The sequence below is a fragment of the Kwoniella shivajii genome, chromosome 1, assembly GCF_035658355.1.
Source record: "Kwoniella shivajii chromosome 1, complete sequence".
Lineage (NCBI taxonomy): Eukaryota > Fungi > Basidiomycota > Tremellomycetes > Tremellales > Cryptococcaceae > Kwoniella > Kwoniella shivajii.
Window position 1 is genome coordinate 2993924 of NC_085908.1, and position 22266 is coordinate 3016189.

At 41.8% G+C, this 22266-nt stretch overlaps 10 protein-coding genes across 10 annotated transcripts; 6 read left to right on the top strand and 4 right to left on the bottom strand.

Moving 5' to 3' along the window:
* On the top strand, positions 1 to 602 carry IL334_001104 (uncharacterized protein; the record flags this gene model as incomplete). The annotated part of the gene is made up of 3 exons (XM_062932864.1): positions 1 to 139; positions 204 to 287; positions 418 to 602. 3 exons carry the CDS (start codon positions 1 to 3, stop codon positions 600 to 602), a joined length of 408 nt encoding a protein of 135 aa, XP_062788915.1.
* A 680-nt stretch (positions 603 to 1282) lies between these two features.
* IL334_001105 (uncharacterized protein) lies at positions 1283 to 1752 on the top strand (the record flags this gene model as incomplete). Its single annotated transcript, XM_062932865.1, has 3 exons — positions 1283 to 1394; positions 1543 to 1640; positions 1714 to 1752. The coding sequence occupies 3 exons, from the start codon at positions 1283 to 1285 to the stop codon at positions 1750 to 1752; spliced, it is 249 nt and encodes an 82-aa protein (XP_062788916.1).
* A 328-nt stretch (positions 1753 to 2080) lies between these two features.
* On the bottom strand, positions 2081 to 5768 carry IL334_001106 (uncharacterized protein; the record flags this gene model as incomplete). Its single annotated transcript, XM_062932866.1, has 8 exons — positions 2081 to 2193; positions 2275 to 2461; positions 2535 to 2870; positions 2936 to 3738; positions 3797 to 3899; positions 3951 to 4396; positions 4455 to 5673; positions 5730 to 5768. 8 exons carry the CDS (start codon positions 5766 to 5768, stop codon positions 2081 to 2083), a joined length of 3246 nt encoding a protein of 1081 aa, XP_062788917.1.
* A 455-nt stretch (positions 5769 to 6223) lies between these two features.
* IL334_001107 (uncharacterized protein) lies at positions 6224 to 8111 on the top strand (the record flags this gene model as incomplete). The annotated part of the gene is made up of 7 exons (XM_062932867.1): positions 6224 to 6239; positions 6309 to 6392; positions 6454 to 6522; positions 6582 to 6711; positions 6768 to 6854; positions 6914 to 7057; positions 7115 to 8111. 7 exons carry the CDS (start codon positions 6224 to 6226, stop codon positions 8109 to 8111), a joined length of 1527 nt encoding a protein of 508 aa, XP_062788918.1.
* A 461-nt stretch (positions 8112 to 8572) lies between these two features.
* IL334_001108 (uncharacterized protein) lies at positions 8573 to 10833 on the bottom strand (the record flags this gene model as incomplete). Its single annotated transcript, XM_062932868.1, has 12 exons — positions 8573 to 8632; positions 8693 to 8761; positions 8973 to 9232; positions 9304 to 9499; positions 9609 to 9726; positions 9832 to 9966; positions 10031 to 10083; positions 10147 to 10225; positions 10325 to 10406; positions 10587 to 10638; positions 10699 to 10711; positions 10808 to 10833. 12 exons carry the CDS (start codon positions 10831 to 10833, stop codon positions 8573 to 8575), a joined length of 1143 nt encoding a protein of 380 aa, XP_062788919.1.
* Positions 10834 to 11223: 390 nt separating this feature from the next.
* On the top strand, positions 11224 to 12580 carry IL334_001109 (uncharacterized protein; the record flags this gene model as incomplete). The annotated part of the gene is made up of 5 exons (XM_062932869.1): positions 11224 to 11246; positions 11314 to 11422; positions 11499 to 11831; positions 11977 to 12161; positions 12235 to 12580. 5 exons carry the CDS (start codon positions 11224 to 11226, stop codon positions 12578 to 12580), a joined length of 996 nt encoding a protein of 331 aa, XP_062788920.1.
* A 308-nt stretch (positions 12581 to 12888) lies between these two features.
* IL334_001110 (uncharacterized protein) lies at positions 12889 to 15122 on the bottom strand (the record flags this gene model as incomplete). The annotated part of the gene is made up of 11 exons (XM_062932870.1): positions 12889 to 13296; positions 13376 to 13570; positions 13651 to 13715; positions 13781 to 13877; positions 13941 to 14025; positions 14098 to 14172; positions 14242 to 14279; positions 14358 to 14532; positions 14637 to 14726; positions 14835 to 14904; positions 14978 to 15122. 11 exons carry the CDS (start codon positions 15120 to 15122, stop codon positions 12889 to 12891), a joined length of 1443 nt encoding a protein of 480 aa, XP_062788921.1.
* Positions 15123 to 16607: 1485 nt separating this feature from the next.
* Positions 16608 to 16961, top strand: IL334_001111 (uncharacterized protein; the record flags this gene model as incomplete). Its single annotated transcript, XM_062932871.1, has 3 exons — positions 16608 to 16671; positions 16751 to 16848; positions 16923 to 16961. 3 exons carry the CDS (start codon positions 16608 to 16610, stop codon positions 16959 to 16961), a joined length of 201 nt encoding a protein of 66 aa, XP_062788922.1.
* A 644-nt stretch (positions 16962 to 17605) lies between these two features.
* IL334_001112 (uncharacterized protein) lies at positions 17606 to 19048 on the bottom strand (the record flags this gene model as incomplete). The annotated part of the gene is made up of 4 exons (XM_062932872.1): positions 17606 to 18171; positions 18239 to 18388; positions 18476 to 18718; positions 18772 to 19048. 4 exons carry the CDS (start codon positions 19046 to 19048, stop codon positions 17606 to 17608), a joined length of 1236 nt encoding a protein of 411 aa, XP_062788923.1.
* A 1614-nt stretch (positions 19049 to 20662) lies between these two features.
* Positions 20663 to 22214, top strand: IL334_001113 (glycerol-3-phosphate dehydrogenase (NAD(+)); the record flags this gene model as incomplete). The annotated part of the gene is made up of 5 exons (XM_062932873.1): positions 20663 to 20750; positions 20828 to 21018; positions 21084 to 21423; positions 21482 to 21764; positions 21935 to 22214. 5 exons carry the CDS (start codon positions 20663 to 20665, stop codon positions 22212 to 22214), a joined length of 1182 nt encoding a protein of 393 aa, XP_062788924.1.
* Between the last annotated feature and the right edge of the window lie 52 nt (positions 22215 to 22266).

Consider the following 22266-nt stretch of genomic DNA (forward strand, 5'->3'; position numbering starts at 1 on the left):
ATGAAATTATCACTTGACTCGCTGTCATATCTAGCTTCACCCAGACCAGCCACTTCCAGGAGCGCCACAGGTTCTAGAGCTTCTACCGCTTCCACTCAGCAACCTGTTGCCGGCGGTGACGTGGCACGGTTCCCTCGAGGTGAGTGTTCATCATTCCTTCAAAGAGTTGATCTCTGACATCGTCTTCATGTGAATACTATTAGAATCAAGTGCAGCTTCTAGAGCTTCTACCACTCCTGGCGTGGCCGGAGGACCTCTTGGACTCGATCGCGCTCGAATGCCGCAGGGTGAGTGATTGTTGTGATACCGAAATACAATGTGGTGGCGTAAATGGCAAGGTGCAGTCATCCACTGTCCTATATCAAATCTGGTCACTGACCAGTCTTGACGCTAATTGGATTCCGTTCCCATTCGTAGACCCTAGCGAAACCCCATCGAGAGCCGGCACAGCATCCGCCGGACAATCCACCGCGGGATCTAGCAAATCTAGCACAAATCCCAATACTCCTTATGGAGGTCTAGTCACCCGCCCCAGCGAATCTTCTACTCAAGGTGGTACTAGTGAGTTGATAAAACTTCTGCCGAATGGTCTACGACCATGAAGAAACATATTTTGCAAAGTAACTGATATCTTTCGATGGTTTCAAGAATGAGTTCTTGGTTCAACACCGGTAAGCTCTCTTTCACTATTCTCTTGATGTTGTAGAGAAACAGTCAGATATCCTTTCAGGAATGTACGGTAGATCTCGTAGTAAGCTGACTGAGTCTTTATTATATGATTATCAACCATCATAGATCAGAAGACCGACCTGAGTCACGAGACCGTGATGACCATCATCATTCCCATTTTAGTAATTCGTAATCACAGTTTTGTACGATACGAGTAGAGCAGGATGACGTCGAGATGCCATTGGTGATTACGACTCGGACTCGGATCAGAGTCTTTTGACTTTCAGTGTACAACTTGTTCACGTAGTGTTGAACCCCCTCTTGAGGACATTAGACTGAGGACATGAGACTGAAAACGATGAGGCAAATTGATTCACGAATCTTTCTAATCACTCTGTGTTATTTCAGTGACAAAAGAGTAATGAAATGACGTAACTCTTTGCAGTTTACGCAATGTTTTCTTATAGCACTCGATTGTTCCGTGAAATTATCTTACAGGTATTAATCTCAGAATTCTTTATCATTTGCATACTTCCTACTTCCTGCTTTTCAAGAAACAGAGAGTCATACGACCATCCTATACGATTGGAATTGAAAAGCACACTTTCGCGAAATGTCACAAACTACAGCTCCACCTCCCACTGCCGGTGCTTCTACTGCCGGATCAACGATGATGAACCCTGCTGCTACTCAAGCCCAAGCTGGAGGACAACAAGATGCATTGGGTAAGTTCATAGCTAGAAGATATACAGTGTACAGCCCTCGGAAGAGAGTATCCATTATCATGCTATCTAGCATGATAATAGCATGATAATGGGATACAGAGTGTCATCGCGTATTATGCATATGTGCTGATTACTCTTTCCAATATAGATAAAGGCGTGGACTACGCTTTAGGTAAATTGGGACACAAACAGAACGCTTCTACTACCGAAAAGATTTCTGATGGAATTAGATCTGGATTCAAAAAGGTATGTTATACAAAACACACAGATACTAAAATTGACATGAAAAACCAAATACTGATAACCTATTTCTTTTCAGTTGACCGGCAGAGACATCCCCATCAAAGATAAGCAATGATGTTATGCTCGATGATCTTTGTCCGCTAGATTGATTGTGTGAATAGATAAAAGAAGAGATGTATTCATTATGTACAGAAGGCTTCCTGTTGAGTTGACATCTGCTGCTGTACATGTGAACCGAAGCAAAATATCCGTCTGATTGAGTGAATCAAGAGCGTCACATTTCATAAATTTGGGATGACATCTGATTACTATAAAATACAAAACGATCAAGACCATGCAATTGATGTTAATCCCTTCCATGCAAAAGTCGCCCTCACATGCCAACCCTCTTTCCTACCTTTACGTTCATCTATCTACCTTGCTACGTCAGTCCTTTGTAGCACTTAAGGATTTACCGGTCCGACTTTAGGTTGATCAATGGCTTTTGGCATTTTCACTTTACTTGCGCTTCCTAGCATTTGATCAATTTCGTTTTTATTGAAATAATGGGGAGCAACTATAAGAAGTAATCAATCGTCAGCCAAAACTGTCTTACTGTTTGATTGAACATCGTATGCAAAGATAAAACAAGACTCACGTTCAGCTAACCAAGATCCCTCGATCGGCATACATTGCCTCATGTATTCCTTGGAAGTCAGTACCAGCTCGTAGTAGAGGATGAATCGTGGCGGAGGTTGCATTCCAAGTAAACAAGACGAAGGGTGAACATAGACTGAATGATTATTCTTAGTAGTTCTATAACCCCCTCCTTTATCGATTCGTGCCTAAGCGCAATCGAGTCGTCATTAGTATTCATTCTTTCGTCAAAGAAAGTCATTGCAAAAAGATGATGCTTACCGTATTATAGAAATATCCTGCAGTGAGGGCTTTTTGTACCGGAACGACCTCATTTGGCGTACTTTCTATTACTACTTCTACACGATCGCATAATTGTGCTAATTGATCCCTGATATCTCTCACCCTACCAAGTGATTTAAATTGGATGAAATTCTCATGACACCATTGTTGGGAGTAATTACTTTCTACCCATTGTTCAAATATGTTTAATAGGGTGAAATGGTCACCACCTGTTTTAATGAAATTTTTATGTGCTTTGTCGGCATGAACTCGTTTATCTTTCGGACGATATAGTAATGACCCTGATTCTTGTAACATCGAAATTATCGTCAAAACCTAAATCACATGAGATTAGCATGGGGCACTACGAGAACAATCATAACATATTGAATTTGACTTACCTCATGAGTAACCTTGAAATTCTCACTGTTGATGATGGCCTTGGATAACATGGGATCCACAGGGAATTCTGCCATTCTTCTACCTAATCTTGTGAGTTCACCTTTATGATTTAAAGCTCCTAGCGCATAAAGCAGTTCGAACGATCTGATGATAGTTTCTGCTGGGGGTTTATCCAGGAAATCGAAATTGAGTACATCATTTATACCCAGTGATTTGAGCATCAATACGACGGTACCAAGATTTGTCCTTTGGATTTCTGGTATAGTATCTTGAAGTAATTCATTTTTGAAAGCCCATTTGGTGTACAGCCTGAACGCTTTACCAGCTCCTACTCGTCCTGCCCTACCTGCTCTTTGCTGTGCAGAAGCTCTTGATATAGGCTCAACGACCAAGGACGACATTCCAGTTTTGGGGTTATAGTTGTTCTGTTTCACGAAACCAGGATCAATGACATAGACTACACCGTCGATGGTGATGGATGTCTCAGCAATATTCGTAGCCAAGACGACCTTTCTCGCGCCTTCTGGCGTGGGCTCAAAGATTTTCGACTGCATTTCACTCGGTAAATTGGCGTAAATGGGTGCGATTATGAGTTCAGGTACTTTATCTCCAAGAGCATACATCGTCTCTTTCAGGTTCTCTTCAGCTGCTTCGATTTCGTCTTGACCAGTCAAGAACAGCAGGATATCGCCTTTGGGTTGAGTGGTATGGATTTGAAGAATGGTCGTGACGGCAGCGTGCATGTAGTTTGCTTCAGGTTGCTTGGTGTAAAACATGTCGACTGGGTATCTTCGACCGGGCACTGGTTGGTAAAGAGATGTTAATTACTTCCTTTCACTCAGATGATAAGCCGAACTCACCATCGAAGATCGGTGCTTGGTCAAAGAAATCTGCGAACTTCTGCGCATTCAAAGTAGCACTCGAAATTAGTAATCGTAATTCTGGTCGGAACCGGGCGATATCCTAAATAACTCGTTAGCAGAAGCCTTATTGACAGAATATCTGGCTACTCACCTTGATCAGACCAAACAGAATATCCGTACTCAAAGTTCTCTCATGCGCCTCATCAATGACCAAAGCAGAATACGTCGATAATTCGGGATCCGTTAAGAATTCTCTCAACAACATACCATCTGTCATGTATTTTAAAGCTGTTTTATCACTTGTCATATCTTCGAACCTGATTGAATATCCAACTTCTTGACCCAGTCTGCAACCCATTTCTTCAGCCACACGAGCAGCGACTGACATTGCTGCCACTCGACGAGGTTGTGTACAACCGACTTTCATCCCATTCTTGCAGTATCCAGCTTCATAGAGATACTGAGGAAGTTGAGTGGTTTTACCTGAACCGGTCTCAGCTACAACGACAAGAACTTGATGTTCTGCTATTGCTTCTAAAAGTTCATCTCGAAATTCGTAAATGGGTAGAGAATTTCTTGTTTCCTGTATGCTTTGAGCTATTGGAAAAGTCAGCTGTTGTTTTGAAAATCTTGATCCCCTAAATTGTGGACTTACCTTTTTTCTCCAATTGATCTACTTGATCTAATATAGCCTGAGCTTCTGCTGTTAAAGTACCTTCCAAATTACCTTCTTGTAAGAATTTGATTTCCTGAGTTTCATCAAAGACATAATCGAATTCTTCCACTAATATTTCCTTATCCAAAGCACCAGTCCTTAGACTTGAATGATCCGTTTGACTCGCTTCCCACTGATCTACATCTGTTATGAATTGACCTTCAACAGGTTTACTATCTTCGTATCTTTGGTATAAAGCATTTTTCCTTTTCTTTTGATCGATTTTACCTTGTTCAGTAATGTAATCATCAGGCATCATATATCCATCTGTCCCATCATCTATTCTTTGTCTTGCTTCCATGATCTTGATTAATTCTTTCTTACGTTCAAATTCTTCTTCTTCCCGTCTGGACATTTTCTGATTACGGAACAAGATTTTCTCATCTTCAATTTCCATTTTGAGCAAATCCAACCTTTGTTGTTCTCTTTTCGTGAGATATTCTTGTCTCGAATGTAGACGCAGATCTTCTATGGCAGCTTTTCTAGCTACTGCATCATCTGCTAGAGCAGATCTTTTCTCGGCTTCTAATCCACCAACAGATTTCGTTGATCTATCAGTAACCAGTTTCTTTGTCCTATCTTTATCTTTCTCTTTCATTCTTTCGGCAAAAGCATCTCTTTCCGCCAAATCTTCTCTGCGTTCTCTTTCCAATCTCTCTTCTTCTGTTTCTTCTATCCGAGGTTCATCATCGCCGTCCTCTTCTCCATCTCCAGTTCGTGGTGGAGAAAGTAATCGTAATCTTTTGGCTTCTTTCTCCTTTTCTTCTTCGTCTGATTCCCAATTTCCCTCTGTATCCCGCTTTCTGGCCGAACGACTGTGTTTTACGGCTCCTCCATCCTTTTCCGTCTCCCTCTCTTTTTCCTTTCCTTTCTTGGATTTCTTCTCTTTCCGACTCGAGCTACCCGAGGAAGAAGCACCTGCATCTTCGTCCATCAATAATGCGAACTTCTGTGACGCGGCCACTTTTTCAGGTTTGGAGACTTTTGGTTTCGTCTTTCGAGGTATCAAAGCATGCACCTGAGTGGCAAACTCCTGCGTGTCGGCAGAATCGGAAAGACCAGTTGTTAAAAGGGCATGATAGAGATCACCAGGAGTTTTCGATGACAACGCCAAGGAATGAACATAATCGACTGTTGCGTTATCCGACGAGCCGAGAACCTGATGATGAGATATCAGCGATTGTACACTAGGAGGAAAAAAGACGGGAGACTTACCCGGACAACATTGTCACTGATATATGTTTTGATGTCCATGGCGCAATCGAGCTGGTGCGTGGGATCAAGAAGAATGAACAACCAAAGTAACTTCAATCTGATTTTTCACCAGCTTCTCGGCGCTTTGTGAGACGGTCGAGAAAAGAGTGCAGCTATCAATACCCTCTGCTCTCAATTGCAGTGACTGGTGGACCTATCTGAGTGAGCAACAACAGGTATAAAGAGTGAGTGTTTTGACTTTTGTAACAGCGGCAAACATGCACCGAAGCAAGTCCTAAGTTATAACCTAAGATGTCGAGATGATGTGGCATTTGTGGTCCCCAGTGATTTTTGATCCCGTTTAGTTCATGGTCGTTCAGGAGTGATAAGCTTTCTGCTTACTCCCATGTCTCTCGTTCTTCGCATTCATACAGAAGCATGAATATCAACACATCTCTCTATTTGCATCTACATCGCATCTTTCACATTCGACTTCGAAAACGCCCATCAGCACCATGTTCTTCTGTGCTAGTGAGTCGCATGCAACTTCAATTTGCAAAGAGGAATGATGATTTTCTGACCGATGTCCGCGCTTTATAGTTTCGGGTTCCCCTCCTACCGCTCCTGTCGTCTCAAAGACTTCAGGTACTGTTTACGAAAAAGCCTTGATCGAGAGGTATATCGGTGAGTACAAGGTGGCTGTAAACTGCTTGTCAAACGACTCTAGCTGATGGATCTCATACAGAGGAAAATGGAACTGATCCAATCTCTGGTGAACCTCTAACCAAGGAAGATCTTATTGATGTCAAAGCCAGTAGGTCACACATATCTTATTTGTCCAATGACCTGCCATACTGATATTGAGTTTTGTAGAACCATCTACTTTACCTCCTCGTCCGGCCAACCAAACATCCATACCTGCGTTACTTACCGCGCTTCAATCCGAATATGATGCCATAATGCTTGAATCATTAGAGATTAAGAAGGCTTTCCAAAGTTCTAGGTAAGTCCAAAGTGACCATGTTCCTCATGCGGATATGAATTGACTTTTGTGATTAGACAAGAACTTGCCAACGCATTGTACAGAGAGGATGCTGCTACTAGAGTGATCGCTAGACTGATGAAAGAGAGAGATGAAGCTAGACAGTGAGTATGATTAATATATTGACATACATTGTCATATCAGTCGCTGACAATCTGGGCAGAGCTTTATCTTCCATTCAATCTACCATTGGTTTCCAACCCGCTGCTACCGAGGCTCCTGCTGAAGATGTGGAGATGGCTCCTGAGGCTGCTGAAGGTGCTCTCCCTTCTGAAGTTGAAGCTAAAATTATGGAGACCAATCAAGCGTGAGCGGAGAGTCACATACTATAAGGCTTGTTACTGATCTGAGATTTCTTTTCCAGTCTGTCTTCTGGAAGAAAGAAGAGGAAGCCTGCTGCCGGCTATTTCAAGGCCGATCAAATCAAGACATTTGTTCAAACGTCTCACGTTCCTTCATTACACGCTACCAAACCGGCTGGAATCACAGCTTTAGACGTGGCTAAAGATGGCAATACTGTAGTCACCGGTGGAGCTGATAAAGTGGTTCAAATATTCGATCTTGAATCTTCAAAGGTACTTGGAACACTTAAAGGACACACCAAAGCTGTCACTCACGTCGCATTCAGAGAGAAGGAAGGTGAATCTAAATTGGCGATTAGTGCAAGTGCGGATAAAACTGTCAAGATCTGGGGCGAAGAAGATGGAAAATGGTCAAATAAATCTAATATAACAGGACATAAAGGTGAAATTACAGGTTTGTCATTACATCCTACTGGCGATTTCGTCTCTGCAGCTTCATCAGATTCGACTTGGTCATTATATGATTTGGAAACATCAAAAGAAATTTCAAAATATACTTCAATCGAAAACATCTCTGGTGGATTCTCATACACATCATTCCAATGTCATCCAGATGGAATCTTACATGGTGGTGGAACGAAAGATGGTATAGTCAGAGTATGGGATATTAGACAAGCTTCGTCTTTAGCTGCAAGCTTAGAATCTCATTCAACACCTTTAACCACTTTATCTTTCTCTGAAAACGGTTACTATTTAGCCACTGGTTCTTCAAATGATCCAACTGTCAAAATATTCGATTTGAGAAAATTAGACATCTTGTCAAGTTGGTCATTACCTTCTGAAAATACAATTTCAGAAGTCAAATTCGATCCTTCAGCTCAATTCTTATCCGTTTCAGGAACAGATCTTAGAGTATACGCAAATAAATCTTGGGATGAGTTACTCAAATTCGAAGATAACGCTGGTGTTTTAACAGGTGCAAGATTCGTTAATAACGGAAGTCAAATCGTCCTTAGTGGTTTAGATAGAACATTGAGAGTTTTGGGCGTTCAATCTTAAGAACTCAAGAATCAATAGAACAAAAAGCAGTCTTCAGTAGATAAGTAAAAAGTCATCTGATCTGTCTTTGCACATAATCAGCGAGAGAGGATGTAGAGAATTTAAAAAATGCAACGTTCGATATACCCCACCATGGCTGTGTGTCCAGTGTGCCCATCAATCTTTTTGGTTTCTGTTGCCTTCCATACTTTGACTCTCCACTAGTCAGGATGAGCGCACTGATTTGCAAATGCTTACGGTATTCCAGACAATCTCATCTCATGTGCACGCGAATCGTATGGCTGCATAGCATAAGAAAGGTAGTCATTAGAAAGGTATATACGTTAAACATTGTGGGTCATGGTCATAAACAATTTCGATTTTGATACTATTTCGAGTGATAGAAGATCTGGGTATAAAGGATTGGGAGAGACAGATTGAACGAGCTACGAAATCTAGATGGTAAAATAGAAAAAAAAAGGTTATCTTCTTCCGACTGTTCCTCCTTGTCTGTGATAAGCCGCGACTTGGTCGAGTTCGGCCTTGCAATATGAGAGTGGTTAGCTCTGGCTTTATGGTCAAGGGGGAGTAGTGTGACCTACCTCTAGTGCTTTAATTGCCGTATGAGCTTGTTCGAGATCCTTGTTAAGTCTATCTCTTTCCGCAATAAGCTATGAGATGAGGGTCAGCGTCATTTTGTGCGAGATATTCCTCGTGATAGCGCGTTATGTCAAGCGTTCATTTAGTGATACCCCATCGTTGTTCTTCGCTCCGTCTGCGCTTCTCTCGCCCATGTCATTCCCGGACAATTGTTCCTCTTATTCCCCCTCACATCCGGAGTTCGGATATACCCAAACCCATACATATCCGCACTACACTCACATGCTGCTCCCATTGTCTAAATCTAGATTCTTCCAATTTAACTTGCTCAGTAAATCTTTTCCTTAACATTTCTTCTTCTTCACGGTATTTTGGATTATCTAATTTCCTGACCTTTGGCTCTCCGAATTTCCTAGTTTCCATTTGAGCCAATCTGTAAGCTTCATAATGATTCTCTTCGGTCGAAGTGATTAGATCCAGCATGTATGTTCGGATTAGAAGTGATCGTAACTTCTTGAAATCACAATGATCTTCGTTTTCGACTGTTGGAAAGAGTGTCAGCGCAAATCCATCATCATGCAGATTCGCAATGAATGATCAATGTCCAACTCACCTTCTGCAACACCCCATAGGTATTCTCTACCTTTGACGACTCTTCCATCGGGAGTGGTAACATCTTGAGTACTACCAATGATTGAGAAAGGCATAACCGCTTGCATTACTCGAGCATGTTCTGCAACTGATTCGTCCTCTGGATCAATGGGAGGAGTATAGATCTTGATGCCCTGAGCCGCGACTACCTCCCGGATCTGAATATTTTCATATTAGCACATCTTTGGTCTTGGACAAATCAACGTCTGTCAAGGATAATAAAGCGATACGATCATCCTGAACAACTGCGAGAGCTTCATGACTCACGATAGTCTTGAAGTTCAGTAGATCCTCGGGAACCATAGTGTCCGCTTTGGCAATGACGGGGATTAGATTTACTCGAGTACCAAGTCTTTTCATGATCTCCACGTCGAGAGGTTTAAGGCTAGATGTCCCTGTGAGCATACAGCCTTATCTTGTTCTGTAAGAGATGGTCGAAGAAGGGATGGCAATGGGAAGAATGTTATTGCATATTTTAGCTTCTACTCACGTTGTACCAGTCGGTTTAACGAAATACAAACAAGCGTGAATTCTCAAATCTTGTTTTTCTTTTCGGTGAGGTTGTTGTTCCTGTCTCATGTATGATTCATGTTGATCGTCAATGAAGTCGATGATAGGTGTCCAGCTACTCAAGCGATTGAGAAGCATGAGTTCCATCTTACTTGACCCTACATTTGGATTTGACTCACCTATCTCGGTTATTGACATAATCTCCAAATCCAGGGGTATCAACGACGGTCAACTATGAAGTCAACCAATCAGCTATTACAAAGGTAGAGAGTAACGGTACTGGTTTATCGCTCACTTTGATGTTAAATCCTCTTTCTTCTAAATCAGCTTTAAGAATTTCGATTTCAGTGGTTTTGTCTAACTGTTTAGCGAATCTATGAGTCGGTGGCAGTCTGTCAGCAGCTGATAGATCCATTCACAAACGAAGCAGCAATCAAATTGCCATTCCTAAAAATCCATGGCTGGACTCTCACCTCTGACGATAATTCCTAGGAGCACAAATCTCAGTAGCGAAAAGTGTGTTGATGAGTGTCGTTTTTCCTAAACCAGATTCACCTGTACAGCAAAGACTTTGTCAGGTCACGATGCTCTCGACATTACAACGTCTCGTTTTAACCAGAAATTTTCTTGGTGTCCAGTGATTGGAGGAGGATGGGGTTAGATATATGATCAAAGGAACACTGCGCCCGCACGGACACCTTTTTTTCTCTTTGTCAGGAGGAGAATTCTACTTACCAACTACCATTATGGTGAAATGAGCTCCATGTTGTGATGTGATCTTGTGCCTCTACAGATACAAAAGTATGTCAGCTCGTGATTCCTCTTTGCAGATATTCGACAAGCTCACCTGGTTGGGCAAACTATGTGATTCGAATAGGTAGATGTCAGCCAACTTGATTTTGCCTTCACGAGATGTTCGACCTCAATGGTCGATACACCGGGACGAAGCTACTCACTTTGCAATTCCTATTCCGTCAGACATACTGTACTCTTGTTTCTGGGGCAATGTTGAAGAATAGTCAATGATAAGAGTGAGTTGGATTACAAGATTCTGTAAGAGATATAATCAGTCGGGATTGTGTTGCTTTTGAATTGCACTCAATTATTGTCTTTTGGTCTTTCCATGGTGCCCCCTTTTATCAGCGTGTAATACAAAGTCGCGTGGAACAAAGATAGGCTTCCCAAGGCTTTCCCTTACTCTTCCTGGCGCGCCTTATTTCCGGCATTAAAAGGGCCTCCACACTCTGTTGCCACCCCGTTTGGAATGTCAAAGAGGGGATGAAAGGATTGAGCTATATAAGTTACTACTATACAGTAATCAAATCTCTTAGTCAACTCTACCTCTTCGACTATCCGTAGATCATCCGCTACCATGCCTCGATTGCAGATCCTACAGTGAGCTCAGCCAGACCTATCTCACCTACTTGCTTGTCTCGGTCGCAGAGCTGACTCCTTTGACTAGCCATAAATCCTATCATCCCTATTTGGAGAAGAACAAACAGCGAGTAAGGGAAGATGAAGCTAGAGCTCATGCAGAAGAACTCGCTGAAGAGCAAAAAGAGATAGATACTGTATGTTCACTCTTGGGTCTCAATCGTGTATTCGCAGATGTGGTTATAAGGCTTACTCGATCTGCGCATCTTTCAGGAAGCAGGAGAACGATTATCGATATTACGTCGAAGAGCTGGATCACCATCTTTTGTGGAAAACGAAGATGATCTACCATCAACTTCATCTGCTCGTGATTCAGCCGATAGATCAGGTAAAAGTCTAATAGATAAACATAGGGAGAAGAAAGCTAAAGAAGAGAAAAGGGAGAAGAAGAAAAGAGATAGATTGGATTTCGATTTTCCAAGTGAATCCGCAAGAAGGGATAAAGGTAAAAGTAAATTAACAAGAGATGAGATTGAAGAAGAAAGAGGATCAGATAAATGGAATTCTGGAGGTCATGTGAATCTATTTGCGGATATAGAGAAAGATGTGCGTTATTGAAATCAGTCAATCAGTCATAGATATTCAGTCCCTTGCTTCCATCCAAGATGTAGGCCCTTCCTAACTTTTTACTCGCGATCTATTCATTACGCGGATTGTCGTACAGAAAACAATGCTGAATCCAATTGCTTAGGCAAAACCCGTCCCGACTCTCGCTGAAATAGCAAAAGCCAAGAAAGATCGTGAATCAGATCCATTCACATTATATCTTGGCAGACCGGATAAGGAGACTAAACCTTGGTATGCAGATAAGGATCTGAAGCGAGTGGAAGATAAAGATACAGGGGAAGAAGCTGAGGAAAGACGTGAAAGGGATAGGTGAGCCAGGCTTTATTTATCGTCTTGCATCGTTCAGGATATGGTGACTTACAATACCTCTTGAATGATTTAGGAGGAAAGATGCACGTTCGAAAAATCGTCATGATCCTTTGACTCATATCTCAACACTACTTTCCACATCAAAGCCTCAATCGAAATACCCTAACAATCATCGTTCGGATAAGAAACCATCAGATGCTATGGAAGCTAGAAAAGCTAGAGAACTTTCAGAAAGGGAAAGAGCCTTAGCGATGATAGCTAAATCAAAAGCACCGCCGCGCACACCCGGTACATGGGATGATACACCTTCATCAGCCGGAGGTGGACGAAGTTGGGCAGAAGAATGGGAGAGGGAACAAGCGAAAGCCGGAAGAAGGTTCTTCGAAAGACCTCCGAATGGAAGGAGCTGGGAAGTCTAATTCATGTACACTTAGCGTTTCGGCAGTCGTATACTTATTAACCATCATATTTGTATGTATCACCTGGAAATGAAATCAATCGACGCTCAACTCAATTGCCATGTATTGATTATCATACTTATTTGCTATGCATGAATGATCTGAAATGATATATTATAGGTCGATATTAAGAAACACTAATTATATGCTACATGATTTGAAAGACTTCGTCGTGTATAATCTCAATAGCCAATTGATCAAATGATAGTTCGTACGAAATAGAAGAATTAACGAGACAAAAGGTATATAGATTGATGAAATTTCGACGATTAATATCTTGGTGACGCGTCGATGTGACCTCTTTGACCTGCACCCGCTGTTCCATGAGTAAAAGGTGTATCTACATGTGGATGTTGATGACCTGGGGTATTACCGTATTCGTTACCTTGAGTTTGAGTAGGGATGAAAGTTCCGTGAGAAGGATTATTGTACGAGGTAGTGCTTGAATTCTCATCAATCGTGTTATTATTTTGGTATGATCCATTATAACCTACACCTGATGGTTTACTGTGATTCTTCGTAGCAGGAGCACCATTTGTGGTGTTTGATGGAATTTCTTCATCTACGTAGGTTGAATTTGATCTTCTGGGTCTTTGTTCAAGTAATTGGGCTAACATATCTTCAATTCTATTCAATCTTGCATCGTATGGTCCTGGATTACTTTCGAGATCAAATACCTGTTGCCATGATCATTCCGGTCAATTAGCTGATGAACCACTTTCTTCGCCGATCAATCCTAAATATAGGGTCACTTACAGCTTGGGTATTACCTTGAGTGAGTAAATCACCTAAACCAGGTCCTGTAACAGCTAAAGTCCTTCCATTTGATTCGGCAGCTTTCTCTTCTTGACCACCTGATGAAGAACCAGGAGCAGCAACGACTAAAGGTTTGGGAGCTGTATCATCGGCATCTGATTCAGGTCCAAGGACAGTCTCGTATTGAAGCCATTTCTAGATTGTACATATCAGAAATCAACATTTGATTTTCGACATTTTCGTACAGGATAGCAGATCAACAGAAATTCACTCACGAGCATCTTGTAGAATCCAGCAGCGATAGTAGCGCCCATACATGGACCGAGCCAGTAAATCCAATCTACGTGATGGATTAATATCAGCTAACGGTGCGTCTTCGGGCATTGTTGGGAGATGATTACTTACGATATCCTGAGAAAGTCCTCAATACAACAGCAGGACCGAAACTTCTTGCAGGGTTCAATGAACCTCCGGTGTAGTATACACCTAGCAATTCAGCGACCTAGAACGAAAATCAGCGATATTTCATACGATGTATCGCGGCAGTGGACAATCAATAACTCACAAATAACGCTAATCCAATACCGATTGGAGCGATGAAAGTAGCTTTATGTTTCTCGGCAGCGAGTAAGAGGATCGCAAGCATGAGTCTGCAATGGCAATTACAATTAGCTTGGAACAAGATAGTGATGGAAACAGATGCGACCAGTCATTCAACTAACAATGAGGTTAAAAACATTTCAATGAATAATCCTTGAACGATACTTGTTCCTCCTCCAAGAGTAGTTCGGACATTCCTGCATTGCGCGAAGATCAGTCTCGATTTGAAAGTCATATTTCAAGATGTAATGTGTTGTAATACTTACAAAGTACCTGGAGTAATAGCTTGAATGATTGCTGCTCCCTATTGACCATATTATTCATTCCATTCTCAGCAAAGGGAGGAATGTCGGTGTGAAGTGAAGATCTCGTTTCAACTCACAGTAATACCACCCAAAATTTGACTAAAAGTCAAAAGAGCACCTCTTAAGGGAGTTAAGGCTCCAACAAGTACCATTCCAAGTGATACGGCAGGGTTGAAAAGACCTCCTGAAACTCGGAAGAATATCCATGCGTTTACAGCTAATGAGAATCCGAATGACAATGCGATATATAACCTGACATCACGCGGCAAGAAATTAGTTCCCTTTCTTCTCAGTCGGGTCATAGTTGAGAAGAAGATAAGTGAATAAGTGAATAAGTGAATAAGTGAATAACTCACAAATTAGACGTATTGGCAGTGGAAGCTGTTGTACCATCTTGTCCCGCTGTAGTACTACCCGTCACTGATGTAGTAGGTATATTCGCCACGCTAGTTCGATGGAACAATAAATTGTGGTTCATCAGTACATACTCCCAAAGAATCACATATTGATCGATCTGTAAAGCGCTACTGGCGAATTGATATATGACGACTCACTTCGTACCACCCAAAGCGAAAATCATGAACAATACAGTACCTACGTATTCACCTATCATAGCGATGAAATCTATTTATCCAATACCATGTCCATCAGTAAAAGCAGATCGTTTTCGGAACTCGAGGGAGAATTCGAAACTTACGATTCTTGATAGCCAAGGTCGCAGGACCTTGTTGAGGTTTCCTCAAATGCCATGTTACACCATTCTTCTTCTTCAGCTGTTCTCTTCTTTGAGGAACGGATGCTGGCAGATGAGACAAATCATCATTGGTTCTAGGGAGTGACATCTTGTCGTGACCTTATCCTGCTTTACCAGAACTTGTCGTTGTAAGTTTTACTTGATATCTGAGGTAGAGGTATGTTGATGCTATATATATATATATAGAATGATTATATGGAGTTGATTGTACCTTTATTCAACCAAGCAGAAACTCTAAATAGTGAAACAGGACTTAGTTTTAGCTTAGGTTTCTTGAGATAGAAAGGATTATCGTCGTAAATGTATCGAGCAAGACGATCTCTTTGTTATAAAGCATATCACTATCCTTGTACAGCCTTAGGTTAGTCACTGGTCTCTCATCACTACTACCTATGATGTGGAAAAACAGCATGATGACAGACGAGAATCAAGTTTTCTCAGAACTCTCTCTCCCTTAGACGTCATGATGCCGTGAATGATTTGTCTCTTCAACTGTATTCTACTAAAATTATACTTACTTTATACCTCATACCCCCAGACATTCCAGATCGAACAAAAAGACCCATAAAAATACTCAGATTCAATCGAACGGTATCTTTTCTACAAAGAGAAGCGGGGTTTGAAAGTTTTTCAGGGATGTCATAATTTATGGGATCTCTTTTGGTACGTGTCGAATTGTGGTGATCATAACCCATGTTCTGAGATGTACTAGTCAAAGTCACAACTGCGTGAATTGAATTGTATATTTTTATATATTATGGAATATAACATAATCAGAAGACCTTCCACCTGGAGTGAGAGGCTTAGTGAGAGGGTGATCGGCTTGAAAATGTAGTCAAAGATGATCTGCGTCACAGGCACGGGCCGATTTTATTGGAACATTCCTGGATGACTGATATGGTGACCATATTCAGAGTATGCAAGGATAGATGAAGGAGGCATGGATGGTATGTATGGATTGTGCAGATGAAATCCCCAATATCCACATCTTCATGCCAGATAACCACAATCATATATGGGAGATGTCATGGGGTTTAGACTGTCGACAGAACCGCATTTCTGGTACGGAATGGAAGCGTTAGTAATCCAAAGACGGCGTCGAAACCTAATTCAAACGGGATGGGATCTCGTGCAGCTTTTTGGCGTTCGTATCTATAGTCCAAGCAACCATAATTCCCATACTGCAATGCATGTACATGGTGAACTTGATTATTATGACCAGATTCAAACTTTAAATGGAAAAACTCGCAGTTTTCCCATCGTCACCTCGTTGGAAAATCTCTCCTGAACGAGACGTTGTATTCCCATTCTGACGTCATCTCAATTCATACCATAATGTGAGTGAGTACTATAGATATGCATATGAAAGCCCACCCCCTAGTCAGCGAATATCGTCATCATCAAATCATTAACGCATTGGAGCTAAACAGTAGTAATACTACCCTCTGTGCAGGAATGAGTACTTTATAAATAACCCCAACTCATTACGTTTTATCCCTTCTTATCTCTCATAACAACAATTATTTATATCTTTTCATCACTCAAATAAACTAATAACAATACATCAATCATAATGGCCGAACAAACTCAACCCGCTGCCGCTGCTCCCGCTTCTACCGGTCAACAAGACTACCTTGGTAAGCAGACTTCCGATCACTGCCAGGAGGCAATTTATATGTGTATGGTAGCTGATCAGTTATTGTTCATGACGTTTAGACAAGGGTGTTGACATGGGACTCAAGAAAGCTGGTCACGGTCAAGACGCCAGTAAGACCGAGAAAATCTCTGATGGTGTTAGATCAGGATTCAAGAAGGTATGTCATATACCCAATATTCCTATGGCGCCCTTGTTTGTGATTGCAAACTGACTGTTTGTCTCTTGTATTAGCTCACCGGAAAGGATGTTCCTATCGCTGATAAGCAGTAAATGCCTGTTCGATGCTTATAGTAAGCATGTATCAGAAGTAGGCAAAGGCTAAAAGACGGAAAGAAGTTTATATTTGCAATATGCATTGTATGAAGTCTGGCAATCGCTTCTAACACACAACTACAAGTGGAGCCGCCACTCGTCATGACACCTTGCTTTTGCTCAACAACGGTTCGCCAACAGCAGGAAGTGTTACCTTTTTAGGGCATCATCGTCACAGACAAGTGATATCTGGGCTTATAGTGGACAACAATATTCCGCCCCTGTCGTCTATCTTTATGCCTAATCTCGACCTCGTCATAAAAAGGCCCTACCGTATCGCGACCGTGTCCTCGATACCTAGTGCTTCTCTGGTATTTTGAGCGTCCTCTTACGCCCCGTTGACCATGTCCGCTATCGATTCATATCGTGAAGACGTCATGGCGTCGATGCGCTCAAAAAGGCTCAAGAGTATGATTGATACGGATTATAGGGAAATTGCAAATCTGCATGCTATGCTGAACTATCTATTGCTCTATGGGAAGTCTATGAACACATTTTTTACCTTTTTACTGATATGATTTTTTCTATCCTGAACAATAACGCTACACTTGTGGATTTAAACAAGAATGGATGAGTGGATGAATTATTTGTTGTTATTTTCTTTAATTATCTTGATCAAGTTCACCTTGAGACTGAGAGTTTGCTCTTCTTTTAGCTGCGTTTCCGGCTAAAGCTTTTTTGAATGCGTCTAACGATAAAGTGTTACCTGATTGACTTGCTCTTCTGTGGAATTCCATTTCAATCCTCTTTTCATCCTCTGGTGTGGGTGAACCAGGTCTGGAAGCTTCAGGTGATCCTACAACAGAATCGTTTCCTGTTAATTCATCTGATGATTTGAAATTTGTATTTGATGATTGTTGACCGAAAAATCCTGATCTGGCACCTACACCAGAGAATGAATTTTGTCGAGATCCAGCAGGTGTTATAACGGGTGTTACATCAGGTGTGGGTCGAGTCGAGAATCTATCAACGGGTTGTTCGATTATCAAGTTGAATGTTTGTGTAGTAGGATCCCATTGTGCTGTAACATGTGATAAATCTTCAACTAAGAAATCAGGTCTTTCCTTTTCGAGTTCTTCTCGATGATGTGATGTACATGTGGCAAGTACTAATGCACCTGATGCCTTTCCTGATCGGATACCGGTAGGTGCATCTTCGACGACGATAGCTATTTTTCGACGAAAACGATCAATCAGTATTTTGCTTATTTTCGCACTAGAAATATGCTTGCTCACATTCAAATGGTGATGCGTTACATCCTGATGCACCAAGGAGGTAAGGATCGGGGAAAGGTTTTCCTCGGGTGACTGAGTCCGCTGTTACAAAGACTTTTGGTACTGGAAGTTTGGCGATTGGGATGGCTTTTCCAGCGTAGAAGTATGTAGCTGAATATCGACGAAAGAACAAGAATCAGTTGAGAGTCTCTCCGTCTCTGATTGAATATTGGTTATACGCTAATGACGGGTACTCACATGAAGTACAGATAGCCCATTTCTCTTCACCGTTTCTTGACTCGGCTTCAGATCCTAAATCTGCCAAGAGTTTGGCGACACCTGGTAACACTTCGATACCGCCGCCGCCGTTTGAGTTGGCAAGTTCTTCAGCAGCGTTAAGAATGGCAGTTTCGAATCGGATGACCTCAGAGGCAAGTAATTCAGGGTCGTCAATTTTGCACCATTTCTTGAGCACATCAATGGTTCTCATACCATGAGCAGCTGTAATACCCAACTCGTCAATTCTGTACGTTTCCTCAATAAGGAGTACTTACATCTCAAGATATCATCTAGATCAAGAGGATATTTTTCAGCAAACAAGTTCCAGGCTTTTACGACAGCTCCAGATGAATTGATGAGTGTACCATCCATGTCGAACAGAACTGATTCAACATTGATAGAAACGATATGAGGTTCAGCTACGGGAGTGACTTGTCCAGAAGCTAAACCTGCAAATGAACCCCTTCTAGATGGAGCAGCAGATGCTGGTTGAGATGTAGCCGGTGAAGGCAATGCGGACATTGTGAAAGCTGATTTGGTGAAGACGGACATTATGACAGAGTTATTTGATGTGTTTTGATATGTGTGTGAAAACCAAAGGAAGACTATCTAGATGATAGATGATGTAGTGTATAGTATATGATGTAGAGCCTTTGAAGATGTGCGAATTTGTTAGGCAACGTTCTTTGGATTGAGTATGGATGAAAGAAAATATAATTGAAAAGAAATCAAAGAAGTCGTGATAATTATTTTCTCTTGCCTTCAATCTGGTTTGATCCGATCACAAATTCTTTAGTTGCCCAAAAGGTTCCTCCTATCCGAAATCCCAAGTTTCACGGTGTGTGATGATGATATCTTTTGGGGCTGTGGGAGTGGGATGAGATGTATGTACGCCACGGGAAATCAGAGAGGATCAGCTGAGGGTTGAGGGTAGTATCGGACTAACGAAAATAAAAATTGATATTTGGGCTAAACGAAACAAGGACTCCAACGGGCTTTCTGGGAAAAGAAAAAGTCCACGTAGTAAATGTAGTAGAGTGAGTAAAGAGCAGCAGACGTGAGCTCTTTCTGCTATTCCGAAAAACTTCTCGTGAAACACCCCGGTTTTACGTTTTTCACTCCATTTTCTTTTTATCTGAATTAGTGCCCTCTGGAGATTATGTGCTGCAAGCCACTTACGCAGATTAGATTGTGGAATTATAATATTATTTTGTTATGAATCGATACCAAGAATTGGGGAAAAACCCTCATGCTTCCCCCAACGACCCGTCGAACGTAGGGGAAGAAGCAGAGAGGCGTTGAAAATTTTACTTTTCTTTATCCTCCGATTACGGCTTGGATGCAGGCTTGAACCGTTCAAACCGGCGGTATCAACTTCACTTTCGACGTCATTGCCCCTGGGAAAAAAAAATCTTTATTTTCCCGAAAAAATGAAAATGAAAATGAAAATCTTCTTCCGGGTAGATCTACGTGTATTCATGATCACCTGCCATCTGCAATTACATGAGAGAGTTACGCGGTCTATCAATTGCAGCTCCAACTGGTCGCCTGCGTTGCTTTCAGTGGTCATATGATAGACGAGGCAAGTACGCACATTAGCTTACGACGAATGCTCTGCCTCAGGTGCACTTTCCAGCTGAAAGAGCTAGGAAACCCGAAAGGAACAGTGTGAGATTAGCTTCAGAGAGGTTTTTTTTCTCCCGGCACGATACAGAAATTTTTAGCCCATGATTTCATCCAGGGTTTCACCGAGGGATCTTTTTTTCCGATTGCGTGTAATCTGTACCAGCTGCTCTGCCCCTGTGATCGTGGAAAAATTAGGGTTGCTGTTAGCTGAAAATGAGAACAAAGAGAGAACACCGAACCGAGGGTGACGTTTCGGATCTGAACCAGCAATTTTAAACGTGATTTTTCCTTCGTGTGAGACCTTTTGCCTTTTAGGAATAGGAAGCTTTTCTTTCCGTTCTTACCGCCGCAACAGAATCAAAATCAAAAGATCGCACAAAGACGTCAGATTAACTCAAACTCGAAACAAAGATTTTTCGCACCACGTCTATCTGCAATATCATAAAAAATCAACTGACCTCATCATCGTTCATCATTAACTCACCTTGACATCTATCAAACTACTTTGTACAAACTACCATAGAACCGTAAATACACATCATGTCAGCTCAATCTACCGCCCCATCCACACCCGATGTCGCTCGAGACTTCTCCGACCTCGAAATCTCCTCCACAGTCACAAGTCCTGGTAAGTTGTACCGTGGCCTTGCTTCCCACAGAAGGAATTACAGTATTGATGTTATGAATGATGTTATGAATGAGTAGCCGCTACTCGACCTTCATCCCCCATCCCAGCTTCCTTACCTCCATCCCCACTTCCATCGGGAAAACACAAGATTGCCGTGATTGGATCAGGATCATGGGGAAGTGCTCTTGCTAAAATCGCAGCTGAAAACGCTGTCAAGAGAAATGATGAATTCCACTCTGAAGTTAGAATGTGGGTAAGAGAGAAGATTGTAAGTGAAATCCATATCCCTCAGACACGCGAAAATGGTTTCTCACAAAACGCTTTTTTTTATAGGTAAATGGAAAACCCCTCACTCATGTTATCAACCGAACTCACCTCAACTCTCGATATTTACCAGATATCAAACTTCCTCGAAACCTCGTTGCTACGCCTCATCTCAAGGATGTAGTGAAAGATGCTACCTTGATCGTATTCGTCGTTCCACATCAATTCCTTCACACCGTTTTAGGGGAATTGAGTAGACCAGGTGTACTTCACCCTGGCGCTCGAGCAATCTCAGCGATCAAAGGTGTCGAAGTGAATGGAACAGACATCGAAACTTTCGCCAGTTTGATCGAAGGCCGAGTTGGTACTCCTTGTTCAGCTTTAAGTGGCGCTAACATCGCATTAGAAGGTGAGTCATTATTGCCTTGTGTATTTTTTGAAACTTTGTCGCTAAATCGTTTGTTTAGTTGCTCTTGGTCAATTCTGTGAAACAACTATCGGTTGTCCTACTCATGAAGACTCCTTACTTTGGTCAGCAGTCTTCAACGCCCCCACATTCCGAGTCAGTGCAGTAGAAGATGTTAACGGTGTATCGCTCGGTGGAGCCTTAAAGAACATCGTAGCTCTCGCTGCTGGATTTGTCGATGGTTTAGGCTTGGGAGGAAACACCAAAGCTGCTATCTTGCGAATTGGTCTAGGTGAAATGACTGAATTCTGCTTGGAGTTCTTCGAGGGAAGTCAAAGAGAAACGTGAGTGTTATCTTTCATCAAGGGGGTTATGATCCGTGTGTGCCGGAAGATCAAAGCACCATCCCTTTGATCCGGTTGTACCTGTTTCATCGTATCCTTTGGTAGATGAGATCTCATCATATGATCGAAAAGTCTAAGCATAGGAAATCGCTAATCTTTTATCGTGATAGTTTCTCAAATGAATCCGCTGGTATCGCAGATCTGATCACAACATGTTACGGAGGAAGGAACAGGAAATGTGCAGAAGAATTCGTCAAATCAGGATCAACATTCGATGTGATCGAAAAGAAATTGCTTAATGGTCAAAAACTCCAAGGCACAGCCACTGCTGAAGAAGTCCACAACTTCCTTCGAGCAAGAAAGAGGGTTCATGCCTATCCATTGTTTGAAAAAGTATACCAAATCGCTTTTGAAGGATTACCACCTAAATCTTTAGTTCGAGGATTATAAGCGATAAAGAAAATCATATCAAACCAAACCAAACCACAAATTAGAAAACCAG